We start from the raw sequence: 14,396 nt of genomic DNA, 5'->3' as shown, positions 1-14,396 counted from the left end.
AACCATTCCGGATAACAGAGTGCGTTACCCTTCTCCAGATGAGGCAGGCGATGTCCCGGCTACATCGGCTCATGGGGCCAGAGTTTACCCTGAGAGCGGACCCCCCCCTCGCCAGACAGGACGCTTGTCTGTCATAGTGACTCAGCGATGCTGGTCCGCGCTCAGAAAGCCAGGTGGGGCAGAGTATTTAGAACCCAAAACCCACCAGTTTCCAGATCAGAGATTTAACTACTTTGCTACGCTGCCCCTGTAACTCTGCAATTCGAGGACCAGTAAACAATTCAGAATGACCACTGTTCAACAAAGGAGAGCTGGTGAAGGATTCAGGTGAAAGATGATCATTCTTGGAATGAAGCATACCGCAGGCTTGAGATTAAAAACAAACTACAATCCTCTCTCAAATTCAGAGGTTGCGGCTTCCCTGTGAGAACGGGCGAATCACCTGCGCTTCCGAAGTGCCTCTTGCTGGGCGGGTTGTAGGGGTCCCGGTGGTGCCCGTGAAGGGGGGGCTGCAGAGACGGGTGGGACAGAGCCAGGTGCTGTTTCTGGGAGGGCTGGGAGCCCATGGAGTCCCGGCTGGAGCTAGAGGGCTCCGGCCGGAAGGGCTTTTTACTGCTCGAGGAGTCTTCCTTTTTCTTCTGCTCCTTCTGATGCAAGCAGAGAGCGGGAAAGGAACAGAGGCAGAAGAGTCAGACCAGGTGGCTTTTCTCCCCTCGCATCGATTTTAACTATACTTCAAGGCGTAGATGTGCACGTAAGAAATAGATGGAAACCCAAAAAAATAAGAGGCTAGCAAATTTGGCTGCATCTCGTCTCACCTCTTCCTCCTGCGATCGTTTCTTCTGCGCCATCTTGTAGAGCTTGTGAAGCTTCCTGGCATCAAACTCAGTGAACTTAGACACAAAAATCCACAGGTTCCTGCAATCCACATCGAGGAGACCCATTAGTGAAGACTGTGAAACTGAGCCTACAACGTCCTGCGATGCAGAGACCTACTGAGTCCTCCTCACTGATTCAGACAAGTTCAAAAGTGTGCATCTGCAAGCAGAAACTAGACCAAAGACCTCACTGTGGAAGAAAATCCACTCACTGCAACAATACACTAAAATGGGTTGTTAAGGCTGCAAATTAGAGCAAGAAGTGAAACAGTAAAGATTTGCACACAATAGCAACAGAGCCACAGTGGATGGGAAAAGTGCGGATCATTCAAAGTTACACAATGAAATCCGATGTGCTGTGACTCATGGGACTGTGGAAAATAAAATATGACTCCAATGCCTAAGCAAAACCAGCCATCATTACCTCAGCGTTATAAAACAGGGGTGGCCAAACACAGTTCCAAACTACTGAAGTACAGGATGTGTCTATGGCACTACATTTGGATCATTACTGCTCCTTAATCATTCTGTTTGAGTCACAGTATTGGAGCGCAATAAAAGTATTCACTAACAAATTTACAAACCGTAATAGGACACTTTCCATCTAACGCAAGGCTCTATGGTGTATCCTGGTTCTCCATCCTCTAAATACCCCTTTTGCTTGTAATAGCAGCTGGATTGAGCCTCACCTCCTCCAGGTCTTCACGTGCTCTGGGTCAGTGTAAGCTTTAAGGCATTCTGTGATGCGGTCTCCGATCTTCAGCAGGCAGGTGCGCGTGTGCTGGAGCTGCTCCTGAACAGACAGGCCCTCGTCAGGCTTGTCCAGCTGTTTCAGGGCCTTCTTCACCGGCCGCATTCGCTCCTTACACTGCGAAGAGGCAGGCAGAGGCACAGCGCATCCTAAATGGTTTGCACTGCAAGTCACCCCGAACACGAACACACTGGGCAGGGAACTAGAAGCTACCCTATGGTAAGAACAATCCAGCTGCAAAGGGCAAGGCTGGTCATGTTTCTCTCATCATCGCCTTTAGCCTGTTTGCTGTAAGTGTGCCTCTTAACTCATTTGATCAAACTGCTCCATTTCTCCCTGCAGTAGTAAGAAACAGTCTTAGTGCAGCAGAATTGTCCAGGACATCCTCTGCATTAGCCATGTGGCTTGCTGTCTTGTGAACCTCCACCCAAGCACTGAGACTATGCTGGCCGAGAGGAGAGGTACTCACAATGCTGAAGGTCTCCTGGTCCAGCTCGTCATCCTCCTCCCCAATGGGCACAGGCTCGTTGCCCGCAGTGATGTGCACAGGCCCCTGAGACTTCTTCCCTTTCACTCCTGACTTGGTCTGAATGGAGGAAATGGGGGGAGGTCACACAACAATTCACTGCTGGCTGAAAAATAACTGAAGGCTGGCAGCAATATATTCTTCATTAAGTATGATGATGCGCCTGTGTTTGATACGTGCCTATTGACAGCGTGCAAGAAAAAATCACCAAAAAACTACCTTTTCTTTTTTCGGCTTTGAGCGTTTTTTGTCTTTGTCCCCATCCTTTTCTTTTTTGGGAGTTCCCTGTTTTTCTTTGTTTTCTTTATTATCTTTCTTCTTCTGCTTCTTCTTTGAAGCGGTCTTTTCAGTGCCATCATCCTAGCAGAATGAAAACGACATCACTACACGCACACAGTACAGCTTAGGTCCCGAAACACGACCCACTGAGAGGCCAGAGGAGAGCGCAACACTGTTTATTCATCTCTGCTGTACAGCTCTAGACTTCCATCTAACTGTGCGTCCCCAAAGTTATCACTGTCCCCATGAGCCACGATGAGCTGTAACCCCACCACTGTCTGCTCTGACGCACCTTGACCTCCCCCTCCTCAGACGGGTTGTCAGAGAGCCGAGGTGAGGAGATTTCGTTTCCATGCTCATCTTTGGGGGCCTTGTTCTCCTTCTTCACCCTTGGCTTCCTCTTCTTTACTTTGGCCTGGTGGGAAAAGCATGTTAGCGGCCGTTAGTGACAGTCTAGAGGGGAAAAAAAAAACTTTCCATTAGTCTTAGTACATACAAAAGTTCCGTTTCTGAAATTTGTATTGGTCTAAAGCACATAAAAAATATATACAAAACTCCTTCAGACTTTATCTTGTGAGATGCATTCAGTCAGGGTAGTGACATCTGAGGCAGAAACCGATTATTGAGTCTTTTACCACGACGGCAGCTAGTCAGGCCTGTTATTGAGATTAACACAGAAAATCTAGGCTCAGGAGTACTGTAACAAACCAGTTCACGCAGCACTAATAACGCTACCCATCATTAACATGACCTAACTCCCAGCAACACTATAGCCCAGCAGGTTTTATTGCTCAGTTAAGCGGTTAAATCAGTAACTTTTGGAGCTGGAATGGCAGCGTGCAGACACAGCGGCCCTCCAGGACCAGTACTGAACACCCCTGGTATTCATGAACACCTACGGCATTTCTGCTGGTCTGACAGCTTGACCCTTTCCAAATATAACTTTTTCTATTTTTTTCATCTGGTTCCGTTTATGAGACAAATAAAAGGATTATTCCAAATAAGGTGGAAGAAGTTAGAGCCTGCAAGGTGCAAAGCAAAGCAGAAGGCAATTTCGTGGTGAAAAGCAAAAAAAAACGGAGATTGTTTCAGCTGTAGATCCTTCCAAGATATTAGGGATTTTTTTTACTCTTCAGCAGGAATTGATACCAGAAATAATGCTACTTCTTTTACTAACAATTTTAAACAAGTCTTTAAATTGTTTCACACACTGTATACCTGAAGGAAGTTAAAATGTCAAGTTTATTAATGGAAATTACCCATTATTATTATGTTATAGCCTCCTGATGGTGGAATCACCGACGTGTGTTTTTCACTCGAACCCGGCACCCTCACAAGGGGAAGAATGGGAAAGCGCAGACGGACTCCTCTGACCCACCACGCTCGAGCCGCTCGCTGCGCCCTCACCACCAGCGCCCAGGGGGGCCAAAGGGCCCCCCCCATGTCAATGAGAGCTGTCCCTACCCTACTCTCGGCCGCAGTGAGCCAGCTGCGCACTGCCACTTGAGAAACCCACAGCTAGTGCCAGGGCCCAGGCTCGAACCCATGACACCCGAGGCCCAAACCTGTGACGTCGGAATCGCGGGGCCTCCCAGGGAAGGGAACTGGGGCGGCCCCGTCCGTCAAGACCGAAGGAGGTCAGACCGGTCATTCCTCACCTCCTCCCCTGCTTTGGAAGCATCCTTGTTCTCCAGCTCCTTCTTCAGCAGCTTGAGGAGGTAATCGGCCCTTGACTGCAGCTGCTTTCCTTGTGGCTTCTTTTCAGGATCATCTGGAAGAATCTAAACATTGAAAAAGAAACATCACTGAAAAATATAAGGCCGCCAATGTAGTCCAGAAAGAAATTCTGATTGCTATGCTGTATCTGAAATTCAAACTGTTTTCTAGAACTTAAAAATATGACAGCACGTAGGTGTAATACACTTAATGTATATTAAAAAAAAAATCCATGTACAATACATCTCCTGGACATTTAAGAAAATCAAGTAGATATCCTTGGCACAATTCTTGCTTAACTATCATAACAGAGTCCTTTGACTCCCTTAATTATCTTCCATTACTTGTTAGCCAATTGGAAATGGAGTAAAAAATAATTTATTTTGTAATGAAAAGCCTCACATACCTTACTGGACAGCTTGAGATCTGGGTCGGTCTTGATGAGATCCCAGTTGCTGTAGCCGTGCTCATAAATGCCCAGTAAAAGCTGAGTGTCCTCCTCCACACCCCACTCCACATCAAAGTGGGACGCCTTGACACGACACGTCAGCTGAAACCTAGAGCAGGAACAATCCCCGTGCTATCAAAATCCCCAAACGCACTGAATCGAACCACATCAAGACCGGCAGCAATGCAAATACAGGAGACAATGAAACATCATGGACAGAAAGCAGGAGACTGTGGTTGTGATTCTTTAAGGAACAGGTTGATGGAAGTCCTGGATCATTATACCACTAGTAACCAAACAAACAAGATGGCTCAAAGGTTTTCTTCTTGTGTCCTTGTGTGCCTCATATCCTGCAGGTACACTCCCAAAGCCTATTTTCTATTCACTTCTATTCAGTTACCAGTGGGAAAAGATGTGGGAAAGCAAAGATCAAACATTGCAATATTATTTCTCGAATGCCATGAAGTTTAAAAAACCTACCGCCAAGATGAACCAACACATTTTCTGTAAATTATGGGTCACCAACAGGTCATCAGAGATTCTTCAGAAAGATTACAAAGGAATTAATCTTAAATGAAAGATGAATGTCTTACTTTTTCCTTTCCTCGGGTTCAGCAGGTATGGCTTTGTGCAATGGCTCAAACTCCTCCTCGTGCTGAATGATGGATTTGGCATTGACCTGGACTCCTGAAATTTTAATGGTAATACCCCTCCGCTTCCCTGGGCCTTTAGCTACGGAAAGATGGAAATACATGCTGTTAAAATATAATGCTAAGTCAAAAGAGGATGAAAAATCTTTAGACGTTAATCTGTTCCAAAGAAATAAATTTAAAAAAAACTAGAATGATAGTTATGTACATTTAAAAAAATATCTTCAGTCAGGAAAGCCTGGTAAATGATCAAAATATTCTTCAGTACTGTATATTCCAAAGCTAATTACCTAGTAACTGCTCTTTAATTGGCTCGAAAGTACAGCAGCAGTGTTTCCCCTGGGATTCGAACCCACAATCAGTTATGAGTCCAGAATCCTGACCATTATTCCACACTGCTCTCTACAGGTGAGTAGTCCTGGCCTACCAGAGAGGAAGTGCTGCCTCCTTAAGTGAAGCACTTTGATAGAAGGTGTGACAACACTGGCCAACGCAGAGCACAGAAGGTTCCAGATTGCTTTAACCCTGGAAAGCGAGATGTGATTTGATGACAAGGGTTCGTTAGTGAGACTGGCTCTTACCCTCGCTAGGGTTTTCCTTCAGCTGCTCTTCGTGCTCCTGTACAGCTGCTGCACAGCTGTTATGAATAAGCTCCCCCAAACGCTTCAGGTCAGCAATAGACTTGTCCACCAACTCAGCATCACGAGCAATGGCCTCCAGTCTAGAAAGAGAATCGCTTTTATTAAACACAAACAAAAGCTAAAATATAATAATGGCAAAATTGTATTTCCCATTAGGATTTAAATGTACATGCTAATTAAAACAGAATTCCATGCTGAACTGGGCCTACTACTCTAAATGTCAAAGCAAAGCCAGACGTAATGACATTCTAGCTGTTAAATTACCCCCCAAAAAATAGCTTTGTACATTTCCCATACTCGCCTTTCAAGAGGAGCTCCGAATTTCTTGTAAGCCTTGATGAACCTGACAAAGAAAAAGCAAAAGTAAAACACTTCATCTTCATTTACTTCTATCTCGATTTTCACTCCGCCTTTCGCAGTGCGAAAGAAGCGAGGCGCACGGCTCGCACCTGCGGATCTCGGTGTCCGTGAACCCCTCCACGTTGTTCTTCCGGGCCCGGGGTCTTCCCCTCCTCTTCGGCCGTTTGTCATCGTCGCTGTCGTCCGTTTCGCTTTCTGATCCAGAAGACCTTTGTTTCAGCTTGGTACCGATGTCAGAATCGCTGTCATTCGCTTGAGCCTAACACAAATCACAGCAGTGGGCAAGTTTAATGATGATAAATGTACGACTTTTAAACTCCATCCCAGACACAGGGTGAAGTAATCAAGCACACTAAGAGCCTCACCGTCATGTGATGATAAACAACAGTCTGAGAAGACAAGACCCATACTTGTCCTATGTGTCACATGAAACTTTAAAAAAAATTAGAGGTAACTGTCACAGCCCGTCTTCATTAACATACTTGTAATTTAGAAAATTATTGTGTATGCCTCCATTTAATACTGCTACTGGCAGGAGTTGGGTAGGTACTGTTGGAGAAATATTTCCGCTTCCCTTAAAAGACAGTCAGTGTCTCAGAAGTTAAAAGAACTATCTATTTCACGTGCATGGGAGAGAAACACACAGAGATTCCGGGGCATTTTTCTCAAAGCAATTAAACAGTCCTTAAATAATTTTCGGTTATCTCTGCTGATCAGACTGGCATCACGCTTATCTTCCCCTTCCCTATTTGCCAGAGATAACTTCTTTTAACACAACTGGTTACTTATAGCATGTGTTCCAATATAACACAGTATATAATTATATAGTAGCCCTTGAGTCCAGCATTCTTCCACTCCAGTTCAAACCAGTTCTGTATGTCCACCTTATAAAATACTTAGTACAAAATTTACAAAGACCCTCCCAACAGTACCTAAGCAGTGGTTATGGCTCTACAGGCATTGCTGAAAGACTATGGGTTCAGGACCCCATAACACTTCTGTAGTGTCCTTCAGCAAACTACTGACTGCTTTAATCCACCAGCTGAAGGCTAACCTGCAATGGACTAGCAAACCAGCTGGGTTCGAGGGTTACAGTGTTTGACTCCCTATTCACTTAAGGCCACAGAAACTCCCATAAACTCTGGCTGTCCAAGCCAGTAGGACTGTAAGGGCCTAGCCTTAAGCACCGGCTGGCAATGCCACCTGTGTGGAATCCTACTGACCACAGTCAGCAGCGGCAGCATCTGGCACTTCCTGCTCACCTTCTTAGTGGAGCTCCGGCTCCTGGGCAGCATGTACATGTCTATTTCCTTCTGCTTCTGCTCCTCCTCCATCTTCCGCCTCTGGTCCTCGGGGATGATGTCGTCCCAGTCTGTGGAGGGCTTCTCCTCCAGCTCAGGGGCTGTCTCTTCCATTGTGGAAAAATTGGCCACCTGATGAAAAGATGGCAGACCAGGGCCAAGTAAAAAAAAAAGAAAAACAGAGCTTTAACAACCAGAGCTTTGCACATACAATCTAGCAACTACTAAATCCACGCTGAAAAGAAAAAAGAAGAAACAATGCTTCAGCTCTTGAGTCTTCTTCAGGTGGCAGAAAAATTTAATTGTGACATAATACCTCTAAAATATGCCACACTGTAATCTTTATTAAGCTTTATACTGTGGTTGAGATTTAATTGGAAATTCGAAAGAAAATTAGCTTAGCCTTAAGACACTGATGCAAAATTAACATTCTCAAACGGTATAGTATAACGCAGCTACGTAGCCGATTTCCATGAATCGTGCCTGGTTATGATTTGTTGGGAAAAATCAACTGCACAGAAGCTTATCCACCTTATTTCTTTAATACCTTAAACTGTGAGAGCAGCTCATCTGTGGCATTCACTGCTTGGTCACTCTCTCTGGTCTCAGCCAAGCGCAAGATCTCCTCTATGTCCATTTCCTGTAAGTCAGATTGTTAAGAATTGTTCAGAAATTTAAAATAATAATAATAATAATAATAATAATAATAATAATAATAATAATACACATTTCAATACTAGCTGATCGGTTAAAACTCATAGTGGCACATGGCACCCGAATTTCCTGTGTGGCCTTCAGTAAGCCTCCATATGTGGTTCAGCATGGTGGCTGTAGTAGCATATAGTGACAAACACACCTGTGGCTCAGACTCTTCCCCCTCTGGTTCCTTGAAAAGATCCTGTGCTCCAAATTTCAAAATGGCATTCAGCTCTTCCTTGTTAAATGGATTTGAACTGTAAAAAGCAGACATGACAAACCTTTAGATTTTCTGGAATTTCTGATCATAAAAACAGTTCTAACTGATAGTTAGGAAGTCCATTAAGATAACAGTTTTCAACGAAGGTCCTGTGCCATCTCTTTCATTTTGGCATAGCTCACTTACTCAGACTAATTATATTTTTTAATTGCTCTATCCACGTGATTTTACCTTGCTAAAACTGGTTTCATGCCCTCAGTCCTTTTAAGGATACCAGATCTAACCACTGCCAAGACATTTAGCTAACACAACCAGATCTCTCCCCATACTTGCTTCTTAGCCTGCTGCTTCCTACAGCTGTCTGAACTGCTCTCACACCTGTCTGAACACATTAGTTCAATGAATGCAGCCGAGACAGAGGTGGGACTGCTGTTTCATCGCTCATCCCCAGAATAAGACACCCAAGCAGTTCTACAGTATGCTGTGCAGTACAAGCATAAGTATTGGAGGTCCAAGTTCAGCTGCCTGTTTAAACGTGGAGTGCTTCCTTAAAGAAAGGTGCGTCTGTATAACAAACCACTGCAGTGAGTGCAGTCTGAAAACAGGGCTGTTGTACGAGGTCCGACAACCAGCAAATGGTACAGGATTGATAAGTCGCTCATTACTAACCCAGCACAACAACATTCTACAACCCGAAAGCAGGTTCACAAAAAAAATCTCTGATCAGAGATTAAATTTGGAGCATTAAGTAAATACAAATACTACAGCATGTGTCCGAACCAGGGCAGTAAGTCACTGTTTTAATGAATCCAACAGTTAAAGTCTGGGATATTTCCATTACCTTATTTTCATCACATTCAATGTGTTTTTTAACCGCAATACTGAACTGCTGCTCTTCCTTGTATTACAATGCTAATTCAAATTGTACTACTGGGATGTGACAGCAATAACTTGTATCTAAATCATCTGTGATATTATTGCAATTAAATTACTCTTTAATTTATATTAATTTATGCTTTCAACCAATGCAATGCATATAAACAATAAGAAGCATAAATATTAGCACATTTCTAATTACATTTATCTACAAAAGTAGGAGGCAAGCTTTTGATAGCAATGAATATTAACTACACAGATGGATCCTTCTCTTACTTCGAATTTCCCGAGTTGTTGTCCAACACCGTGCGTCCAGTAGTGTCCATTCTTTGGATGACCAGATGGTCTAAAACCATCTTTTTCTTGGCTCGTTCAATGATGTCTTCCTCTACTGTCCCCTTTGTTACCAGCCGATAAATATTTACCTAGAAATAGATACAGTTCTGAGCATTCACATCTCCTTCAGTACCGACCAGGGGGCAACAGCACCTGGTGAAGCTGGGCTGCAGCAGCCACACGCAGCTGTGTTCAATGGGCATCACCAGTCAAAGCGGAAGGGAAAGGAAGCCAGGCGGTACCTGTTTCTTCTGACCGATCCTGTGTGCCCGGGCCTGAGCCTGCAGGTCGTTCTGGGGGTTCCAGTCAGAGTCAAAGATGACCACGGTGTCAGCAGAGGCCAGGTTAATGCCCAGGCCCCCAGCTCGAGTGGACAACAGGAAGCAGAAGTCCTGTGGAAGAAAGGGATGTCTGCTAATTCCATACCGCAAGTTTATTATCCAAGACACTGATTCAACCCACCTTTCAAAACTAAATTACAAATGGCACACTTTCCCTAACACTGCATTCTTCCTATCGACAGAGCAGCTCCTCTGAGTGAATGAACTATTCTGTGGCATGCTCTTGAGCGCTGAATACAAGAGACTCTGCCCTACGGATTCACTCTTTAAAATCTGCAATACCTTGCACTAAAAATGTTGGTTTCTCTCTCTGTTTCATATGAATTTTCACAAAACATATGCAATAATGAAAATGTTTACATTTATTTTGTACTCATGCAACCAAATGCATACATTAATTCTTAAAATAATGTCGTATCACGTTATTAATTAGAAATATTAGAAATATGTGATTGTCAACATGAATTTATATAACCATATATATTAAGCGTTGTTTTTCCGAGTTGACCCTACTCTGCATTTAATGCACAATTTGTATTAGCTTCTGAGGATTTCTACTGGAATGTTACATTAGCCTTGCATTACAGCATTCAAGGCAATGTACACCCTGAAAAGAAATTTAATATTTAAACTTTACAGTGATTTTCTTCTTGCATTTAGTAAATCACGTCTTGTCTGCCCAGAGTAGTTATAAAATGCAAGTCACTGTAACCCCTCTTAGACAGCTGAAAGATCTACCCCAGCAAACTGCATACATACCTCCGAGCCTTCAGCATTAAAGTGATCAAGTGCTTGTTTTCGGATTTCTCCTTTTATAGACCCATCTAGGCGCTGAAACAAAACAAGCCAGGATTAGCACTCACTTCTCTGCTTCCTTACATTTGACCTGTGGCAGCTTTTCTGTTTTTAAATCACCCGCTAATGCACAAAACAATACATCTCTAAACTTGCGTTTAACGTATACCCCCTGAAAGCTTTTTTTTTACATTGGCTAATTATTTTCAAAGCTTTTGCAACAACAGGTTCCTAACTCCTGTTATTCAATTTTCTGAAATAACAAGCTGCAGTCTTCTAGTACCCAGCCAGTTCCTATTAAAAATAACCTCAGAGTAAAAATAACCACAGAGACTATCACTCTAACTCCAACAAGCATGCTTGTACAGCAACCAACTCTGACATGTGATAGCTTTGGTACTTCAGGGAACATCTGAAGAATTGATCTAATAGAAATTACATGACAAATCCACTGCTGCTTTGAAAATATCCATATCCTGCTTCTAACAAAGTGAAACGTACATACATACATTATATGACAATAAAATAGTTTATATATATATAAACACCAAAGTCCTGAAAGGAAATGATTTCCATAACACGCTGCAAAAAACATTTATCCACCTAACTTGAAGCTTGATACTACCTGACCTAGCTCCAGACATATCTAACAATAAAGAAATTGATTTCTAAAATACCCAAAACAAGCACACCACTTTTAACTCTCGTGTGCATTCATTGATCATCGTGTCCCCAAGCCTCCCTTCCTGAAGGTGTCTGATCCCCGTCCTCTCACAACGCCTGCCCCCTGGGGGCAGGAACTCTTCGTACCTGGAAGGGGTAGTGCTTGATGGCCAGGTACTCTGCCAAGATGTCCAGCATCCGAACCATCTGGGAGAAGATGAGGACACGGTTGCCTCTCTCCCGCAGCCTCGTCAGGAGCTTGTCAAGGAGCACCAGCTTCCCGCTGCAGCGGACCAGGCTCTGAGCGGCAGAGAGAAAAAAACTCGAGGTCAGGGCGATCCGGCTCCAAACTTAGGCACAGGCTATTCAAGATATTAAAAACTCCTAGAATCACTAAGGGGAGAAAAAGAAGGCGACAACCCTACCTGCAGACGTTCCTGTTGAGATGTATATTCGTCTTCCTGCTGCTTGATCAGGTAGCAGTGGTTACAGCACTTCTTCAGCTCCATGACGATGTTCAGGAAACCCGACGTGCTGCCCCTCGCGCCTTTGGAGAGAGCCCTGTAATTCCTGGTCAGGATCCACCTGTTAAAGCCAATGACACAAAGGAGGGGGGGGGGGTAAAAAGATCATTAACTCCACGTAGCATTATGGGCAGTGGCAGACACGAAAACCGCTCTTCGGCCAGAGCAAGCCATACTTGTAATACTGCTTCTGCTGGGCTGACATCTCCACCCTCAGGATCTGCTCCACCTTCGCCGGTAAGGACTTCTCCACGTCCTTCTTGACCCGGCGCAAGAGGAAAGGCTCCAGGACTTTGTGGAGACTCTGGTAGCCATTATCCCTCCCTTTTCCATGTTCATCCTCAAAGTCCTCCCACGAATCAAACCTGGCAGCAAAATAAGCAAAGATCAGCTGGGGAAAACCTTGAGCTTGCCATCCCGACCCACCTCCTAACCGAGTTTCTGAGCGATCCATTCTTTCAGGACAGAAGCCCGTTTAAGTTACAGAGCACCGCGTTTCCATTTCCAGCTGAAATCCTTTAAATCCTTGTGAAACGCAAAGAAAAGTAACCTTGAAGGGAGCTTCAGGAAAAACACTTTGCCTCAATAGGATGTTTTATTTCTGAAAACGCCAGCTTTCAGTTGACATTATATCCTAAGCTTTTACCTCACCTCTTCCCAGACTTCTCTTCATTTCTTATTTAAGGAACTGGGCTCCGGTTTCTCACTGGCAAACTCAGTACAGGGGAGCAACAGGCTCCATCAGCTAATGAAGACTTACTTTTCAGGCATGAGAAAGTGCAGCAGTGACCAGAGCTCCTTTAACGAGTTCTGCAGGGGCGTCCCTGTGATGAGTAGCCGATGGTTGGACCGGAAGTCGATCAAGGTTTTGTACAGCAGGGAGTCGTCATTCTTCAGTCTGTGGGCTTCATCAACTCCCAGGAAGGCCCAGTTTATGCTACCCAGCACAGCCTGCGGAGGAATACCACCAGGTCTGTTTTCTTCACATAGTTAATCTCTCAATGGAAATTTAAAGTTGTTTTGTGGGATGGTTTACACTGTCCCTTCTATATCAAAGCAGGCTGTAAAAATACACAGGAATTCACCAAAAGCTGTGGGAAAAGAGCACAACATACAGTGCCAGGCAGCACTGCGCTTAGCCGATTTCAGTGGCGATCTACCAGGTGTCGTGACATACCTTGTCCTTCAGTAGAATTTCATATGTGGTTAAAAGTGCATTGAACCTCAGTCTCTTTGTCTGCGGGTGTATCCATTCATAGTCACGGATCTGAATAGAAAAAAATCAAGAGATTTATAGAGATATATAAAGAAACCTTTTACCTGTTTACGCCTGTCAAAAGGGTGCAGTAAATTCTTAGGCATGGCTGAGATATTGCAAGTCTAAGTCACACTGTCACCAGTGAGGCCAGAAAATATTGGTTGTGTTCTAAAACGGAAACGAAAACAGCAGAAGACTGCAGCCGGCGTACTGGAAGAACAAGCCCAGACAGAGTCGTACCGTTTTCCTGCTCATGACGTCCCCGAGGTACACCACTACATTCATGTCCGGCGCCCAGATGTCAAACTCCCTCTGCCAGGAGGTCAGGGTGGACAGAGGCACCACCAGCAGGAAGGGACCATACAGCTGGTGCTGGTGGAACAGGTAGGACAGGAAGGAGATGGTCTGAATCGTTTTCCCCAGCCCCATCTCATCAGCCAGGATCACACTGTTGCACCTGGAAATCAGAGAAAAAAATCAAATCGTGGTCCGAGCCCTTTCAGATTAGCATAGAAATGTTTTAGTTCCTCTCAGGCACACGACTGTGTCCTTACACAATTACTGATACTCGCGACTATCTTTTACCCAGATGTGAATCTAAGCAATCAAAGAAAATGGTGAAAAAAACATTTAAAACAAAGCCTCCAAAACAACATAAAAATGAGGAAATCAGTCAAAATATATCATGTGTGCATTTATCAGATTTCTTTACACAAGGCAGGGATTACAAGTGTAATGTACAATGCTTCACAAAAAGAATACAGAGTGAAAGCAACATAACCCAAGGCACTGAAAAGCAAACACAGCTGTCCCTCTTTATTCTGTGCCCTGGAATGTACAGCATAAGGCCTTACTTCATAAAGCCTGTTTAACACCAGAACTGCCCACTGACAACTTATAGGGTATCAGCGAACGACTGTGACAATGCTCTCACATTTATAAAGCAATCCGAAGAGCCATGATAGTAAGCAAACTTAAGCCTTATTGTTTTTTTTTTACCTGCACCACGAGTGAGCCAGCCAGTTCAACCCATCTAACTGGTAATCTCTAAGCTCCAGGTTCTCTCCTCCGATGTAGGATGGCTGCTTCTTCAACGTAACAAAACGTGGCCTCTGTTTCAACACCTGGATTAGAAAT

General features: G+C 44.2%; 1 protein-coding gene across 4 annotated transcripts in view; it reads right to left on the bottom strand.

Annotated features, from left to right (window-relative positions):
- The window catches only part of chd2 (chromodomain helicase DNA binding protein 2), a 35,629-nt gene that overhangs the window by 3,762 nt on the left and 17,471 nt on the right, over positions 1–14,396 (bottom strand). For 3 of the 4 annotated variants that reach the window (XM_088920282.1, XM_088920284.1, XM_088920281.1), the window contains 25 exons: positions 14,259–14,383; positions 13,500–13,716; positions 13,179–13,268; positions 12,762–12,952; positions 12,178–12,366; positions 11,903–12,062; positions 11,625–11,777; positions 10,779–10,850; positions 9,921–10,070; positions 9,619–9,767; positions 8,407–8,503; positions 8,098–8,190; positions 7,512–7,682; positions 6,339–6,508; positions 6,191–6,232; positions 5,830–5,969; positions 5,192–5,330; positions 4,557–4,707; positions 4,093–4,215; positions 2,727–2,849; positions 2,375–2,515; positions 2,099–2,215; positions 1,568–1,746; positions 819–918; positions 443–647 (listed from right to left, as the gene is read on the bottom strand). In XM_088920282.1, coding sequence (XP_088776408.1) covers positions 443–647; positions 819–918; positions 1,568–1,746; positions 2,099–2,215; positions 2,375–2,515; positions 2,727–2,849; positions 4,093–4,215; positions 4,557–4,707; positions 5,192–5,330; positions 5,830–5,969; positions 6,191–6,232; positions 6,339–6,508; positions 7,512–7,682; positions 8,098–8,190; positions 8,407–8,503; positions 9,619–9,767; positions 9,921–10,070; positions 10,779–10,850; positions 11,625–11,777; positions 11,903–12,062; positions 12,178–12,366; positions 12,762–12,952; positions 13,179–13,268; positions 13,500–13,716; positions 14,259–14,383 — 3,487 coding nt within the window. The remainder of the gene's footprint in view (positions 1–442; positions 648–818; positions 919–1,567; positions 1,747–2,098; positions 2,216–2,374; positions 2,516–2,726; positions 2,850–4,092; positions 4,216–4,556; positions 4,708–5,191; positions 5,331–5,829; positions 5,970–6,190; positions 6,233–6,338; positions 6,509–7,511; positions 7,683–8,097; positions 8,191–8,406; positions 8,504–9,618; positions 9,768–9,920; positions 10,071–10,778; positions 10,851–11,624; positions 11,778–11,902; positions 12,063–12,177; positions 12,367–12,761; positions 12,953–13,178; positions 13,269–13,499; positions 13,717–14,258; positions 14,384–14,396) is intronic. The other variant, XM_088920283.1, reaches the window with a different exon arrangement.

The sequence above is a fragment of the Atractosteus spatula genome, chromosome 7, assembly GCF_055471065.1.
Source record: "Atractosteus spatula isolate fAtrSpa1 chromosome 7, fAtrSpa1.hap1, whole genome shotgun sequence".
Taxonomy (NCBI): domain Eukaryota; kingdom Metazoa; phylum Chordata; class Actinopteri; order Semionotiformes; family Lepisosteidae; genus Atractosteus; species Atractosteus spatula.
Note: the sequence above shows the minus strand (reverse complement) of the source record. Positions and strands in the feature narration are given on the sequence as shown.